Below are 17,480 nucleotides of genomic sequence, written 5' to 3'. Positions count from 1 at the left end.
AAGTTCAATAGAGTGACAGGAGCAACATCACAAGACTCATTTCACACCTGACCAATTCTTTTCTATATGCCAATTTAATTTACTTTCAGAACAAAATACAAACAGAGTTGTCATGTTCTAGAGATGTAAAAAAAACACATGCATTCTCTATTTTTCTAAGTGGAACAAATGTAAATTCAGTTGAAACACTAGACATAGAGCAAATAGTAGGCAAAATGGTTGAATCTATGAACAAGGGCACATCAGCCACACCTGTTCTGACTAAATAATGACAAATCGATCAAAGCAATCAACCTTAGCAGAAACAATAATTTGAATAATCAAAATCACAAGAACAAACACGATCTTGTAGTATCGACAAGATGAACAGGCAAAAAAATGCAAACTTTGAGAAGTAAAGTTACAAATTAATCATCCAACATTGAATTCACAAATAACAAAATGATCCTGAAAACAAGGATGTCCTGGTTATTGGTCGGTAGAAAATCAACTAAACATAAGGGCAGAATGGAGTAAAAAAGATGAATCTTTTCCGCTTGATACTTAGAATTTCTAGCGAGTACCGGAACCGTTACTGCTTACTCACCTTGGGCCTTCTGGTAGACGTAGGTGAGGCCGCACTTGCCGCAGTAGTGGCGGTCAAAGTGGTTGGCCATGAAGGTGCCGGCGCCGCACTCGGCGTTGGGGCACTCCTTGCGGAGCCTGGTGACCTTTCCGGTCGAATCGTCGACCTTGTAGAACTGCAGCACAGCGAGCTTCACTTTCTTCTTCTTGTGCTTAATCTTCTTGGGCTTGGTGTAGGTCTTCTTCTTGCGCTTCTTGGCGCCGCCGCGGAGCCGGAGGACGAGGTGAAGGGTGGACTCCTTCTGGATGTTGTAGTCGGCGAGAGTGCGGCCGTCCTCGAGCTGCTTCCCAGCGAAGATAAGGCGCTGCTGGTCCGGGGGAATCCCTTCCTTGTCCTGGATCTTTGCCTTAACGTTGTCGATGGTGTCCGACGACTCCACCTCGAGAGTGATCGTCTTCCCCGTGAGGGTCTTCACGAAGATCTGCATTTTCACGTCGGAGTGTGCACTCGGCGCCGCCGCTGCTTGGGTAACGGCTAGGGTTTCTTCAGAAAGGCGAAGAAGATCAATTATATACGTTGGTACACGGTTTGCTACTCCGCCGGATTCATATACACTATAATGAACCCGTAAATCAAGACCGTATAAGTATAATTAACGGCAATCAATGACATAATTTATAGTGTTCCAGCGGTATATTTTATTTGATCGGCATCAAAGAGTGGAATTTTGTAAATAAACACAAACATTTATTAATTTTGCAGCCCAAAACTAGATTTGATGGGCTTGATCCATCTACTTAAAACCCTTGAAACATTTGTTAATTTTGGGATTGAATTGGACCTTAATTTTCTCTAAAAAAGTTACATCTAATTATTTTTCATGATTAATCACATGCACTAATTAATTAATCAATTAACAGAACACACACAAAAGAAAGGTTCCATTCATATGAATGAAAGAGAAATGTTTTGAATTATTCATAATTAAGACACCAAAAGTCACCATTGCATTGATCATCTAGTTGCCATCACCACTTCATTTTGTCATAAATCATAAAAATTGTATGCATTGATTCAAATTAAAGACCGAAAGAAAATAGAAAACAAAAAAAATGAGAAAAATGTAATTTAAAAAAAAAACTCTCTAAACTCTTCTTGCTTCTTTCTCAATCCAAAGCTTGCTCTATTAATTAATTTTCCATTAATATTAATTAATTAACCATATATATAGATAGTAGTTCAAAAATTGTTTGAATTGCACGTTATGTCGGTGAGAATGTAATCATTTGGTGATGAAGAAAAGTAAGTGTTGGAACATTTTCACTTCGCCTTTTCCCTTTTGCTCACACATAAATATTAATTAAGAGTCAATATTAGACAACATTGCCATCATGCATCAAAGTTAGCAACTTTATTTCTTATTCCTCTAGCTCACTCAATTGAAACATACACATAATTAAATTAATTGCTATCTTTATCACGAAAGGAAAGTCCATCCAAAAGCTTCTCAAAGACATGACCCAAAATCATACAATATTTCAATCTTTGCCTTGCACAATAGTGATACTTGAAAGTGATATAAGCTAGTGTGAGGTTTAATATATTTATTTAATTATTTTTTTATTTTGAAAAAGGAAAAGTATTCCTTGATGATTATGATTTCTTTATTCTCTTGTGCATGCTTGCCTTTAGAAGATATTGTGTCTTGCAAAGGGACAAGTGTGTTGTTTTTCATGCAAATAACATGCAAGGTGTTATGATTTTTAAGCTTGTGGTTTAAAGTAATATTAAAATTATTGGAAAATGGAAGGTGTAAATAGTCAAAAACAAATCTTCTCAAGATCTTTCGCAACTAGAAAAAGTAAGGACATTAGTTTTATATTAATAGATGCTTTTTGGCACTTGCAAATTGCCATGAAATAAAATTTTTAAATCAATTATGAGACTTTAGCCCTTTTCATTTGTCCCCTTAAAGTTAAAAAAAAAAGAATAATAATTTGTTATATGGTTTTGGACTTTTGGTGCCTAGAAAGGGGTGAAATGGCGAGGTTACGAATTTGTTGGTATTTATATAGAAGTTGCAATGGCCTGGGAAGGGTCAGTTAGAGATTTTTGAAATTTATAGGAGATATTTGAATATCCAGTTGTTAAAGTGGCGTTCCAAGTCGTGACATAGGCCTTTACTTATATCGCGACTGCGGCTGCGGCTGCGGCTGCGGCTGAAATTCTACGGTAGGCAGTCTATTCTATATTCCCATTTTACACGTGGCATGGCGGCGAAGAACGAACGGATGGCGGGCCCCACAGCTACGCGGATCGCACGAGTGTCCGCGGAGTGGACCCCATCCAGCTGTCGCGACGGCGAAGCTGCCGGCTCGCGACGGCGAAGCTGCCGGCTCGCGGCGGCGACGGCGACGGCGGCCGGAGGGGACTCAGGAAGTCAGCCGTCCGCCGGACGCCGATGCGTGGAGCGTCGGTAGCGCAACCGCCCCCACCTACCTAATTCTCTCGTCCTCTCTCCCTTTGCGGGTCCCGGTGGGTTCCACGCGTCGGGTACGTAAAAAATGTACGTGGGAAATTTCCAGAGCGGGGACATTTTCATACCACCCCTCGTATTATTTTTTTTAAAATATCATATAAGTAAATTAAAATCGATGCATCTCGATGCCCTTGAAATATAATTCATAGGATTTCAATCACTTGAATGTGAAAAATGACATATAATATTTAGAGAAATGATATTCATCTAGAATTTTCATCTAGAAAAGTCATCTAGATAGACACATAAATGATGGGCCCACAAAAAGTGAAATGGTGGGTCCCATCTTTTATGTGTCTATCTAGATGAATTTTCTAGATGAAAATTCTAGATGAGTATCGCTCTAATATTTATTATTCGGAGTGAAAAGTAATGGTGACATGAAAGAAATCATGTTGTTAAAAGGTCCTTTTCTCGTATTTCTTTTTAATTTTATATTTTATTTTGCGAAAAAAATCACACTTTATTACTTAATATTATCTACGCTATCAATGGTGACATTTTTTAAAAACAACCTTGTTCAATTTTATATATCACAGAAAATTTTAATAATAATAATAATTTTAGTAAACCTCATTAGACAAATAAGTTCCTCTAATTTGAAGACAAAAGCAAAGGTAAAAACCCTAGAATTCTTATCCTTCGTTTGCAAGTAACAACAATAAAAGCTAACTTACCGACTACAAATTGTTTAAGCCATAATCACAACACATTAACAACCCCTTAGAGCCGATATTATCATTTCACAAGCAACTCAAAGATAATAATTGAACATTTTAAGAATACATATATCACAATAGAAACAAAGTTAATCGGGATGTAGACGCTATGGAGCTTAAAGTCATGCTAATTTCTATTTGAAGGCCTACGTTAGCAAGTAAGTCACCTTCAATCGTCACATTTTAATCACAATCAACTAGCACACGAGGTTAGAAGATCGAAGTCAAAGTCATAATACAACAATATCGAAATCAATGAAGATACATGGCATTACAAGTCGAAACCATTTCAACAATGCACGTGAAAGATATCAAATTTCTCATTTCGAAAGTAAACTTTTAATTTAACTCTTAATTTATAAATTTTAATTATATAAAAAATAAGTTAACCGTTAATTTGACATTCCCACTTTCTCTAATCTATCCATATGCAATTTAATTTGTTTTATTGTGATTATTACATTAATTAATTGATTAATTATAATGAAGGACGTGATAATTAAATATTACAAGATGCGCATTATTCGTCGTTAATTTAATTTAGTTTCTCATCAATCATTAAGATTTAATTAATTAATTGTACATATCATTATTGAAACCATGTGAAGGCTGCCCAATTGTGAAATAATTAAAAGATTATGTGCCGACGATGCTAATTAACCACAAATTAATTTTACGATTTCAGCCGAGATTATGATTAATCAAATATGAACCAATTAATAGTTGTCATTTCGGCCGCATTTTAAAATATAGCATGGCTTCCAAATATTAAAAATAAAACTAAATGGAGGAGGAAAAGCAAAAAAAAAAAGCCGCATGTGAAGAAAAATAAAAAAAATAAAAATAAAATTATGGTCTTCGTTTACCTGAGTTGTGTATGGGATTTTAATAAAATACGCGGCATTATTTTATTTATGTGATGAATATTGAATATGAAGGTGATGGGAAAGGATAAGATATCTTGATATTAATTTATACAAAGACTAGCTACATGTGAACTAGTTTTGGTCTCATGCGCATATATATATATATATATAAATTTGCTATAAACTATTTAGGATAAGCAGAAAGATAGAAAATCGGAATCTTTGATTTTCTACTATATGGTTTAATTCAGTTTCTGAATTATCATCCGTATGTTTTATTAAGTCCTCATTTAGAAAGGGGTGCTCAAAACAAATCATTAACGTTTGAGATTAATTAATTACAAAGATGGGCAATATTATATATATATATATATATATATATATATATATATATATATATATATATATTGCATGTATGATGAGATTAAACTTGTTAAATAATGTAATATGATTATATTTTGTATTTTAGAATATATGAATGTTTGTGTAATGAGATTATATTTTGTATAATATTTTTGGATAAGTAGTGTGATTTTTTATGAGTGCTGTTGTATTTTGTAAATGTTATTTGAATTTAATATATAATCTGTACATATTGAAATAGGAAAGTAAAAGTGTATTGGGTCAAATAATTCACGGTTACTATTTTTCCTAAATTAGTAATGAAAAGAAAATTCCATCGTCAAAATTTACCCATGAAAAATATAGCGACAACTCATGTCATTTTTATTATTTTTTTAATGAAGAAAAATATGTTTTTGGTAATGGTCAATTGTAATTTTTTGATTTATCTCCCTATAAATAATCATGAGATTGATCAGATGAAATTACTATAAATACATTTAAAATAGGTATAAAATTTTTTAGAAATACAACTTATATACAAGTATAAAATATTATTTAAAAAATAAATATTAAAGTAGGGTGATAATTATGTAAAATAATAAATTTATTAAGGTAAAAATATGATGAGAATTATGTAAAATGATAAATTTAATAAGGATATAAATATTAATTTTTAATTTAATACCCTAGAAAAACGTAAAAGAAAAAATCATTAAAATTTTACTTTTAATTTTATAGTAAAAGTTACGGCTTAGCTGAAATAGAAATTGGAGATATTCGTAAATATTTAAAAATATTTTTAAGTAGCTAGAATTTAAGAAACGTTTATGTTCTATTTTACCAGAAGTTTTTTTATATTTTATTCACGTGCGTCTATCTTTTGGACCTGAGTCGAGATCAGACCCGAATATGAAACGCACATGGTTCAACCTCATTCTCCTTCTCTCAATCCCAACCACTTGGATTGAGACTCCTTCCTTCCACTTACTCTTCATCTTCCTCTTCCTCCTATTTCAACTTGCCTTCCTCCCCTTTCTTCTTCTCCAATTCCCCATTGCAAATGGGCAGGCACTCCTGCTGCCACAAGCAGAAGCTGCGCAAGGGCCTCTGGTCGCCGGAGGAGGACGAAAAGCTCGTCAGGCACATCGCCAACTACGGCCATGGCTGCTGGAGCTCCATCCCCAAACAAGCAGGTATATAACATAACGCTCAGGACAACTTAGCTAGCTAGCTACTCCCTTCCTTCAGTGCCAATGCGAGAGTTTATCTCAAAAGGTTCCGACTTTCAGGTCTCCAGCGGTGCGGGAAGAGCTGCCGGCTCCGGTGGATCAACTACCTGAGGCCCGACCTCAAGCGCGGCTCCTTCTCGGAGCAGGAGGAGGCGCTCATCGTCGAGATGCACGCGGCGCTGGGCAACAGGTTTGATTTCGATGAGAATTTGCCTCGCCGGAAAGGGCATTGCTGCCGGTCGGATTTTTCGTCGACTCATGATCGGGGGGAAATTGCGTGGGTGCGCAGGTGGTCGCAGATCGCGTCGCGGCTGCCGGGGCGGACGGACAACGAGATCAAGAACTTCTGGAACTCCTGCGTCAAGAAGAAGCTGAGGCAGCGGGGCATCGACTCCGGCACCCACCGGCCGCTCGCGCAGGGCGAGCCCGCCGCCGAGCTCAGACCGGCCTCGGACACCTCTTCGTCGCCGTTGGAAGCCAGCTTCTTGGACCAATTCATCGCCGACCAAATGAATTGGCAGCAGCAGCAACCGCCGCCTCCGCCGCCGCCGCCATTTTGCTGCAATTCTCTCTGGCTCAACCAAATCAATCCCGATCAGCAGCTTTCCGCCGGAATTCAGCACAGTGCCGACGCAGTTCACTCCAGCAACAGCAGCGATCAGAGCAGCAGCTCCTTCTTCGAGAATGGACTCCTCCTCCCTTTGCCTCAATTACCTCCGCCACCGCCGCCGCAGCCGCAGCAGCTCGAGGCAGAGGAACTCAAGTACTGGTTCGAGTGCCTCGAGACCTCCTTCCTCGGCAGTCCACCCCTGCATTCCGACATCAAGCTCGAAACCAAGCCCACCTTCAGCGATCTTCTCGATCATCCTTGCCACCATGGCCAGAAGCAGCAGCAAGAGCAGCAGTCCTTTGACATTTACAGTAAGCTTCTGCAGCACAACAGATCAGATTGAAGAAGAAACACGAACAGAGAAGAGCAGAGCTGCTGCTGCTACTACGACTACTGCTGTAATTTTCCAAATTTTTTTTTACAGGTTTGTAATTGTCGATGATTTTTGCTGGTGTGTATAGGCATCGAAATAATATTGCAGAATAAAGTTTGTCTCGAATTTTAGGGTTTGTTAATTGGAATTAGTGTCGGCGATTGCTCATTTGGTGCCTCCGTGAACTGTTCTATCTCAACTCGAGCTGCTTTGAGCCACAATCTCTGAGCGATTTCCAATTCCATGGATGTGAACGGTGAACCTCCTTAATGCAACAGTTGGCACCTTTTTTTATTCTTTTCATGCGGAATTCTTTTTGTTTTTGTATGTTGTTTTTGTTTTTGTGTTTTTGTTTCTGAACTCTCTCTGATTCATTCAGACATTGTCAGTAGTTGGTGACCTTGTCCTAACGAGGAAAGTTGGAAAGCTGAGAATAAGATGATTATTGATAGGATGGAAATTTTAATTCTATAAAATAAAATCAAATTAAATTAGGGAAGGAGTCCTTAGTGTTGGTCCTCCGATATTCAAGTTAGAGAGAATGAGTAATCAAGAAATAGATAGATCTTTTTTTTCCTCATACCTAGCGTATTCTTTTATACCTTTCTTCGTGATCATTCATCTGCCCTTATTTAATGATATTAATTATCAAAAAAAAAAAATTTCTTTATCTTGTCTTCCGTGTATTAATGATAGATGAAGTGTTTTTCTTTGTCTTGGCTTCTTCATATTTAATGATAAACAGAGTGTTTTCTTTTGTTTTATCATTTCTTCCTATATAATGTCATTCCTTACGCCGGACGGATGGTCCGAGCGACTCATTTTCTTACCGATTGAAATGACTGGTTACGAGTTCGTCCCTTCGGCCGACTGGTCCATGATGACCATTTGTCTGCCCAATCAAATGATCCGCTTGACCACTCTACCGGGATAACTAGACAACCATCTTTGACCGAGACTCTTTTCGTAAGTTCAAGTATTGACCGTCTTAATTTTGATCGATACCATACCACTTGACTCGTGACAAATGGACTTTCTTTTATCACCGCATCAATTGACATGATCGAATTTCTTTTAGGAGCACAAGAAAGCTAGCATTGACTTGTGAACGACTATGAACAGACATGGCAATCTATATAGGGCTAAATTAGCTGAAATGAACTGATAACACAATCCAGTCAAATTAACTAAATTATCGAAATGATTGGTTAAACTAGATTTTATTTGTTTCATGAGGTTGGCTTAAGCTTGCTTAGTTTAAATACCGTCGAACTCTGAATTTAAGTTTATTTGATTATTAAAATTTTTATATTTTAAATTTATTTGATTTAAAAGTTTTATTTATTTATTTATCATGTCGATAAGAGTCGTAAGTAAATATTATCTATAAATATTTTTCATAAATATTGACAAATTGAACACATATATTTTATTTAATTGAACGAACATATATAAATCTTTATCAAGTCGAATACCAAACTTATTTATAAACATTCAATTTATTTTAATCATAAAATCTACCACTTTAAAACAATAATTTTTAGAGTATGATGAAAAATAAAATAAAATTGGGGATCGAAAGCTACTAAAATAGTAGGATCGGTTCAAAATTCTAAAATTTCTTTTAGGGGATTTACTATCAAGGATGTTTCGTGACACTCATGACTCAACAACTAGATGAGTGAGGCACTTAGACTAATAACCTTGTAGAATACTTATATAGAGAGAAAATACATTCGAGTGGGAATAAATTATTGGATCAAGTCGTAAGTGAGAGGGGGTGAATCAAGTAGTTTTTAAAAACTTTAATTTTTGTTTTGAGAACAAAGTAAATGCAGCGAAAAAAATATAAAAATTAAAACCAAGTAAGAAGACAAAAATAGACACAGTCAGTTTTACTTGGCTCAGAGCCTTAAGCGACTTCTACTCCAAGACCTAGGTCTCGCTGACCTATCGATGGGTAATCCACTAAAATACCTTTTCCAAAACGATCGGAAAAGGAAATCAGGTACAAAGAAAGTTAGAGTAAGTGCAACACACTGCACTTATCCTTTTGCAATAATCGAGTACAGAAATTTAAAGTTACCAAACACTTTTTCAGAAATGGTTGGTTGGAGTTCGGTGTTTGGACGACTTCTCAGTGATAGACGGGCATAACAGCATTGCAGCAGAGTCACAACAAGAAGCCAGAGCAGTCAGAACCTCAATCCAATGTGTAGAAGCTTGTGTTTGAGTTGTATATTGAAGCTTGGTCGAGATGCTCTTATAAAGACTATGGAAGGTGCCTTTCTTAGGGTTGAAAGTGTTGGTGCAACCTTAGGTCAAGGTTGACCTGGTTGACCCGACTCGAGTTGACCTGACTCGAGTTGTATTTTGATGTTTGACGAGAACAGAAGAGTTGTATTTTGATGGGAGATTGTTGGTGCAACCTTAGGTCAAGGTTGACCTGGTTGACCTGACTCGAGTTGACCTGACTCAAGTTGTATCTTGATGTTTGACAAGAACAGAAACTTGGGAGGTTGTGGGTGCAACCCTTGGTCAAGGTTGACCTGGTTGACCCGAGGTGAGTTGACTTGGCACGGAAAAGTCCAAGCAGGGAGTTTGGCACGGGAAAAGTCCAAGCAGGGAGCTTGGCACGGGAGAAAGTCCAAGTATGGAGACTTGGCACGGAGAAGTCCAAGTATGGGAACTTGGCAAGTGGAAGTCGGAGAGGGCTCGGTAGCTCGTTCTCCGGACTAGGTCAGAGAGGGCTCGGTAGCTCGTTCTCTGGACCGGAAGTGAAAGACGGAGAGGGCTCGGTAGCTCGTTCTTCGGACTAGGTCAGAGAGGGCTCGGTAGCTCGTTCTCTAGATCAGGAAGGCAGATGGAAAATCCTGGTGAGTGAAGCCAGGTGAAAATCCTGGTGAGTGAAGCCAGGTGAAAGTCCTGGTGAGTGAAGCCAGGCAGATGGAAAGTCCTGGTGAGTGAATCCAGGCAGACGGAAAAGTCCTGGTGAGTGAAGCCAGGTAGATTGGAAATCTTGGTGAGTGAAGCCAGGTGAAAACCCTAGTGAGTGAAGCTAGGTGAAAGTGAAAGTCCTGGTGAGTGAAGCCAGGCAATTGGTGAAAGTCCTGGTGAGTGAAGCCAGACAAGGGAAAGTCCTGGTGAGTGAAGCTAGGCAGTTGGGAAGTCCTGGTGAGTGAAGCCGGGCAAGGAAAAATCCAAATGGATCAAGGCTGATCGGACATATGGTGTTGTGAAGGTCAAGTAGGTCAAGGGAGTGACCGGATACTTGGCACGAAGAGAAAAGTCTAAGTGGATCAAAGGGATTGACCGGACACTTGGTAGGGAGTCTTAGCAGGTCAAGGGAGTGACCAGATGCTAAGCATGAGATACCAATAGGTCAAGGTTGACCGGATATTGGTTTGGAAGGCGTGGGACTTGGTTTGGGCAAAAACCAAGAGCTGGATCGATCAGTGGATCGATCCAGTGATACACTGGGTTATCTGATCGGTCTGGTGACCGATCAGTAACCAAACAGTATGCTACTGTATGTTATCTGATCGGTCTGCAGACCGATCAGAAAGCGAACAGAAGGCAAAGAGAAAAGGAGGGGATCAGTCTGTGGACCGATCCACATGCACCCTGATCGGTCCACAGAGAGTTGGGAGAAGAGTGCTGATCGGTTTGGGGACCGATCAGCATAGGTCCTGATCGGTCCCCAAGACCGATCAGGGAGGCCTCGGACCGATCAGGGTGGAGCCTGATCGGTTCAGGTATAGCCGTTATGAGTGACAACGGCTATCTCTGTCTTCTTCGCTGTCTTCTTTGCAGTGCAGGTTATAAAAGGAGATCGAGGGCTTCTACAGCAATACTTCTTCTTCTTCCTCTCCTCAGCTGCTACCTCTTGCTTCTATAAGAGCTTGCTGTTGCTGAGCTTTGCTGAGCTCTTCTTAGCTGAAGTTTCGCGTGAGCTTCCTCGGCTGGGGTCTCCAATAGTTGCTGCTGTATTTGGCCCGTGAAGTTGCTGCTTCATTAACAGCCGACGAGAAGGCAAGATTGTTTGTTTTTACATTCATATTGTTGCTTCTTCTTGTGTATTCTTGTACTCCTATTCTTGCTGGTGCAAGAAAGATTGTGGCGAGGTTTCTCCACCCAGAAGGAGTATATATATTAGCCGGTTCTCCGGGGACTCATCCACCGACGGATTGATAGGTTTCGTCCACCTTACGGACACGCCGAGGAGTAGGAGTATATCTCCGAACCTCGTTACATCGACGCGTGTTGAGGTTTGATTTCTCCGCTTTCGTTTCTATTATTATTATTTCCGCTGCGCTAACCTTGATTTGTAGAAAGAAACGAAGATTTGGGGTCGGCTATTCACACCCCCCCTCTCTAGCCGCGACCATCGATCCTAACAAGTGGTATCAGAGCGAGGTTGCTCTTCGTCGAATTAACACCCGGGGGAGCACAAGCTAGAGAATGGATCGACTCGGAGAAGACATCACGATTCCACCCTTTTACGATCGCGACGACTTCGTGTATTGGAAGGTAAGAATGAAGTATTTTCTTATGACTAACCTAGTGAATTGGAATTGTGTACGAGTAGGTTTTACTCCTCCGGTGGATAAAAAGGGAGAACCTCTCGAGAAGAAGAAGTGGACGAAGGAACAAATCCACCAATCCACAATCAACGACGAGGTAACGAAAATCCTTGAATTTTCATTACCTAGTGATATCTTGTGTAAGATAGGTGGATACAACGATGCCAAGGAGTTGTGGAACAACTTGGCTAAGTTCCATGAGGAGAGCTCCAATTCAAGTCATGAAGAGGAGTCAAGTGAGCCAAGTAGCTCACATCATGGAGATAAGGAATTAGAAGTTGAGGGCTACTCAACATCTAAGGAAGAAGAGGAGGAGAGTTCTTCTTCAAGATTGGAGCAAGAAGAAGGAGCTTCTACCTCCGGAAGGGATGAAGAAGAGAGCATACATCCATCCTCAACCCTAGGTAACTCAAGCAATCTAATTTCAAATAAATTACATATAATGTGCTTTGAGTGTAGGGAATTTGGGCATTACAAAAGTAAATGTCCAAAGAGGATTAAGAAGACTCCACCGGCGCTAAAGGTCAAGAAAGCCGGAGTCCCGATACGCAAGGGCAAGGAGCACGTGGTGTGCTTCCAATGTAAGCGAAGGAGACACTATAGGAGCCAATGTCCGAGGGGGAGGCAATCTCAGAAGGACAAGAGATCGAGCACGTCTATAGGGGGAGCTAAGGCAAACCCTAAGGTAATCTCTAAGGCACATTCTTGCAATTCTAGTAGGATGCATGCTAGTAGCCTTATTGCTATTGTCAATAATAATAAGCATGATAATCGATACATGTGCTTAGGATAAGGACAATGCTAGAAATGCCAACCCTAGAATTAACTCATCTAAGGTTAAGGAAAACCTAGGTAGGAATCCCAAAACAACTAGACATATGCCTAGGTATACCTCAAAGAAAAATGATAAATTAAAGCTTGAGGTATTAGAGAAAGAAAATCAAGTCTTGAGGTCATGACTTGACTCTCTAGAAAAGGCTCTTGAGGATTTGACTCTAGGGTCTAGGGGTCAAAAACCCAAGTCCAAGGATAAGAAAGGTTTGTGTCACAAACCTAAGTCCCAAGTGGTCAAACCCACTTACCATGATGTTCCATTCGATTATGGAACAAAACCTAGGACTAGGAAGACCATCACCAAGGTCACAAGGGGAGTCACCCCTAGAGTTGATCTTGATGAGTCCCAAATGACCAAGGCTTCAAAGCCTAGGAGGGTCATTAAGAGGGTTGCTAGGGAAGTCATCCCTAGTGAATATTTAGTGAACCCAATGAGCTCAAATAGGTATTGGGTTCCTAGGAGCGTGATTTCATCACGCTAGATGAGTTAGGGTGTGCCAACCTTACTTGAATAGGTAGTTAACCTAATCATGGCAAAAGGTGGCACTTTAGGAATTTTCAAGGTGTGATCAAGCCTTGAAAATGAAATTAAGAATTATTCCTAAGGTGATTAGAATGTGCCAACTACATTTGAGGAGTTCTCTTATGTCAGTTTAATTGGCACATAGTGATCTAAACATCCTTGGTATATGATTTTAGGTCTATTACTCTTAGGAATATAGAACCTATGGCAAAATGATCAAAATTATCAAAAATGGCAACTAAGGCTAGAATTAGGTATTTCCTATACCTTTACATGTTATTTTCCATATATTGTTTGTCATATGCCATGTCATAACATCATATTTAATTTAGTATCATTTGAAATGTCATGATAATGCTTAGGTTATTTATATGTCATGCCTTAGTTAGAGTTTCACACTTTATGCCATGACATCATGACATTGGCACATGTTCCATTTATGATACTATTTTATGCCATGTCATCATCTCTTGCATTTATAATCAATGAAATTGATTTAAGGACTAAAACACAATTTGATATGGAGATCAAATTGTTGTTTAGAAAATGCATGAGAACCTAGTTAAGATGACCTAAATCCATATCTCACATCAAAATTGACTTGGATGTGTTTGATACACCTTAGATGTGTGCGAGATATTAGGATGATGAGTTAGGATCAAGGTGCATAGTTCTTGTACCTAGATGAGCCTAATTCGAAATTGAAGGATCATAGGGAAAACTTGTGTACAAGTCATGTACATATAGTCCTGAGATTATGGTCCTAAATTAAAGGGTTTAAAATCATTTTAAAATTGATTTGAAAAACCTTGATGAAGCTTTTCTAGTGATAGGATTCATCATTGAGCAAGTTGATACAAAGTTGAGTTAAACTTGAACTATTTCAAAGTTTTTCGAACTTTGTATCAAGTTTTGAAAATGGAAGTTATTTTCATCGAAAATTTTTTTCCGTGATAATATATGTTATGAGGAATGTATCCTTAAAATTTTACAATTTTTGAAATTTTATGTGATTTTTGAGAGGTTTCTGAATTTCGGAAGTAGAAAAATCAGAAACTTCTGATATCAGAGTTGGGGACCGATCAGAGGGGATTCTGATCGGTCCAGGGCACTCTGGATTGGTCACTGGACCGATCTAGGGAAGTGTGGATCGGTCTGGTGACCGATCCAGGGAAGGTCTGATCGGTCAGGTGACCGATCAGCGCGTGCCAACTTGCTGATTTTCGACTGTTTTGTCTGAAATTTCAGCTGGGAGTTGGTGTTTTGGATATCTAAAGGCTTGAAACTCTCCAAGACATTGTTGGTGCAATGGTCAAGGGGGAGTTTTACCTATTAGTCAAGGGGGAGTTGACTTTTAGGGGGAGTTTTTACTCCTAAAGACTTGAGTGATATGAGATTATCACTAAGTTAATTGTTGACCTTAGTATCAAGGGGGAAATTAAGGGTTTCAATGAAAGGTATGTGACCTTCATTAGAAAGAAACTCTTGACCTTGATTCACTCTTTTTGATGTGTGTCAAAAAGGGGGAGAGTGTAGGTTTGGGGAGAATGTTCAAGGAAGAACATTAGAAAACCTAAGTTAGGTTATGGTTTTGTCAAACATCAAAAAGGGGGAGATTGTTGGTGCAACCTTAGGTCAAGGTTGACCTGGTTGACCTGACTCGAGTTGACCTGACTCGAGTTGTATTTTGATGTTTGACGAGAACAGAAGAGTTGTATTTTGATGGGAGATTGTTGGTGCAACCTTAGGTCAAGGTTGACCTGGTTGACCTGACTCGAGTTGACCTGACTCAAGTTGATCTTGATGTTTGACAAGAACAGAAACTTGGGAGGTTGTGGGTGCAACCCTTGGTCAAGGTTGACCTGGTTGACCCGAGGTGAGTTGACTTGGCACGGAAAAGTCCAAGCAGGGAGCTTGGCACGGGAAAAGTCCAAGCAGGGAGCTTGGCACGGGAGAAAGTCCAAGTATGGAGACTTGGCACGGAGAAGTCCAAGTATGGGAACTTGGCAAGTGGAAGTCGGAGAAGGCTCGGTAGCTCGTTCTCTGGACCGGAAGTGAAAGACGGAGAGGGCTCGGTAGCTCGTTCTTCGGACTAGGTCAGAGAGGGCTCGGTAGCTCGTTCTCTAGATCAGGAAGGCAGATGGAAAATCCTGATGAGTGAAGCCAGGTGAAAATCCTGGTGAGTGAAGCCAGGTGAAAGTCCTGGTGAGTGAAGCCAGGCAGATGGAAAGTCCTGGTGAGTGAAGCCAGGCACACGGAAAAGTCCTGGTGAGTGAAGCCAGGTAGATTGGAAATCCTGGTGAGTGAAGCCAAGTGAAAACCCTAGTGAGTGAAGCTAGGTGAAAGTGAAAGTCCTGGTGAGTGAAGCCAGGCAGTTGGTGAAAGTCCTGGTGAGTGAAGCCAGACAAGGGAAAGTCCTGGTGAGTGAAGCTAGGCAGTTGGGAAGTCCTGGTGAGTGAAGCCGGGCAAGGAAAAATCCAGATGGATCAAGGCTGATTGGGCATCTGGTGTTGTGAAGGTCAAGTAGGTCAAGGGAGTGACCGGATACTTGGCACGAAGAGAAAAGTCTAAGTGAGTCAAAGGGATTGACCGGACACTTGGTAGGGAGTCTTAGCAGGTCAAGGGAGTGACCAGATGCTAAGCATGAGATACCAATAGGTCAAGGTTGACCGGATATTGGTTTGGAAGGCGTGGGACTTTGTTTGGGCAAAAACCAAGAGCTGGATCGATCAGTGGATCGATCCAGTGATACACTGGGTTATCTGATCGGTCTGGTGACCGATCAGTAACCAAACAGTATGCTACTGTATGTTATCTGATCGGTCTGCAGACCGATCAGAAAGCGAACAGAAGGCAAAGAGAAAAGGAGGGGATCGGTCTGTGGACCAATCCACATGCACCCTGATCGTTCCACAGACCGATCAGGAGACGATCAGAGAGTTGGGCGAGTTCTCTGTGAAGAGTGCTGATCGGTCCCCAAGACCGATCAGGGAGGCCTCGGACCAATCAGGGTGGAGCCTGATCGGTCAAGGTATAGCCGTTATGAGTGACAACGGCTATCTCCGTCTTCTTCGCTGTCTTCTTTGCAGTGCAGGTTATAAAAGGAGATCGAGGGCTTCTACAGCAATACTTCTTCTTCTTCCTCTCCTCAGCTGCTACCTCTTGCTTCTGTAAGAGCTTGCTGTTGCTGAGCTTTGCTGAGCTCTTCTTAGCTGAAGCTTTGTGTGAGCTTCCTCGGCTGGGGTCTCCAACAGTTGCTGCTGTATTTGGCCCGTGAAGTTGCTGCTTCATTAACAGCCGACGAGAAGGTAAGATTGTTTGTTTTTACATTCATATTGTTGCTTCTTCTTGTGTATTCTTGTACTCCTATTCTTGCTGGTGCAAGAAAGATTGTGGCGAGGTTTCTCCACCCAGAAGGAGTATATATATTAGCCGGTTCTCCGGGGACTCATCCACCGATGGATTGATAGGCTTCGTCCACCTTACGGACACGCCGAGGAGTAGGAGTATATCTCCGAACCTCGTTACATCGACGCGTGTTGAGGTTTGATTTCTCCGCTTTCGTTTCTATTATTTTTATTTCCGCTGCGCTAACCTTGATTTGTAGAAAGAAATGAAGATTTGGGGTCGGCTATTCACACCCCCCTCTCTAGCCGCGACCATCGATCCTAACAGAAAGCTCCTCCAGCGTGTAAAAGTTCATCCCATAAAAAGTTGATCCCTATCGTTGAAGAGGTCAGAATTTTATCTTACGGAAGACGCCTTCCATACATTGAAGGTGCCTTCCATGAACAGTGCCAAAGTGTCTTCTAATGTTTGAAGGCACCTTGAGTGTTGTTCACCCGAGGTTTTTTGTGTTCTTCTTGCCTTGCAAAATGTGGTAGTCCAATAAACCAACTAATAACATGCAAGAAAAGTGTTTAGCATAACAATAATGAATAATAATTAACTCCTGTCTTCCTTGGACCAGAAACTAGTCAAAGTCTCAATTTAGGGATCCAAAATAGACCTAAATTGAACCGTCACCTACTGTCTCTCAACCATGATGCGTCCTCATCAAGTCACTCACCTCCAGTGACTTACCTTTACTTACCAATTTGTAGTCGGTTAACTGACCTCTTGACCCACCAGGTCTTCATGCAGTTGTCAGGTCCCGAGGATGCAACCGGACTCCCTGCCAGATATCAAGTCAGCCATTTGATCTATCTGGGGTTTGCACCAACTATCAGGTCTTGCAGACCTAACTGAATTTCAGCATGGTGTCAGCTCCTCCAGACCTGTCAATCCTGCATAC

The 17,480-nt window shown here is 40.5% G+C and overlaps 2 protein-coding genes across 2 annotated transcripts; one reads left to right on the top strand and one right to left on the bottom strand.

The window, feature by feature from the left end:
- Window positions 1-369: 369 nt before the first annotated feature.
- Window positions 370-1,112, bottom strand: LOC121988151 (ubiquitin-40S ribosomal protein S27a-like). Its single transcript, XM_042541707.1, has one exon. The coding sequence runs from the start codon at window positions 1,050-1,052 to the stop codon at window positions 579-581; it is 474 nt and encodes a 157-aa protein (XP_042397641.1). The 5' UTR covers window positions 1,053-1,112; the 3' UTR covers window positions 370-578.
- Window positions 1,113-6,005: 4,893 nt separating this feature from the next.
- LOC121987997 (MYB-like transcription factor 4) lies at window positions 6,006-7,393 on the top strand. The gene is made up of 3 exons (XM_042541692.1): window positions 6,006-6,227; window positions 6,324-6,453; window positions 6,553-7,393. The coding sequence occupies exons 1-3, from the start codon at window positions 6,095-6,097 to the stop codon at window positions 7,214-7,216; spliced, it is 927 nt and encodes a 308-aa protein (XP_042397626.1). The 5' UTR covers window positions 6,006-6,094; the 3' UTR covers window positions 7,217-7,393.
- The last annotated feature ends 10,087 nt before the right edge of the window (window positions 7,394-17,480 follow it).

This window comes from Zingiber officinale, chromosome 1B (genome assembly GCF_018446385.1).
Source record: "Zingiber officinale cultivar Zhangliang chromosome 1B, Zo_v1.1, whole genome shotgun sequence".
In the NCBI taxonomy this organism is placed as follows: domain Eukaryota; kingdom Viridiplantae; phylum Streptophyta; class Magnoliopsida; order Zingiberales; family Zingiberaceae; genus Zingiber; species Zingiber officinale.
Note: the sequence above shows the minus strand (reverse complement) of the source record. Positions and strands in the feature narration are given on the sequence as shown.

Bases quoted from the DNA above. Each gene is read 5' to 3' on its own strand.
- LOC121988151 (XM_042541707.1), bottom strand. From the start codon at position 1,052: ATGCAGATCTTCGTGAAGACCCTCACGGGGAAGACGATCACTCTCGAG.
- LOC121987997 (XM_042541692.1), top strand. From the start codon at position 6,095: ATGGGCAGGCACTCCTGCTGCCACAAGCAGAAGCTGCGCAAGGGCCTC. The intron at 6,228-6,323 runs GTATATAACATA...TCCGACTTTCAG, and splicing joins CTCCATCCCCAAACAAGCAG to GTCTCCAGCGGTGCGGGAAG. The intron at 6,454-6,552 runs GTTTGATTTCGA...GTGGGTGCGCAG, and splicing joins CACGCGGCGCTGGGCAACAG to GTGGTCGCAGATCGCGTCGC.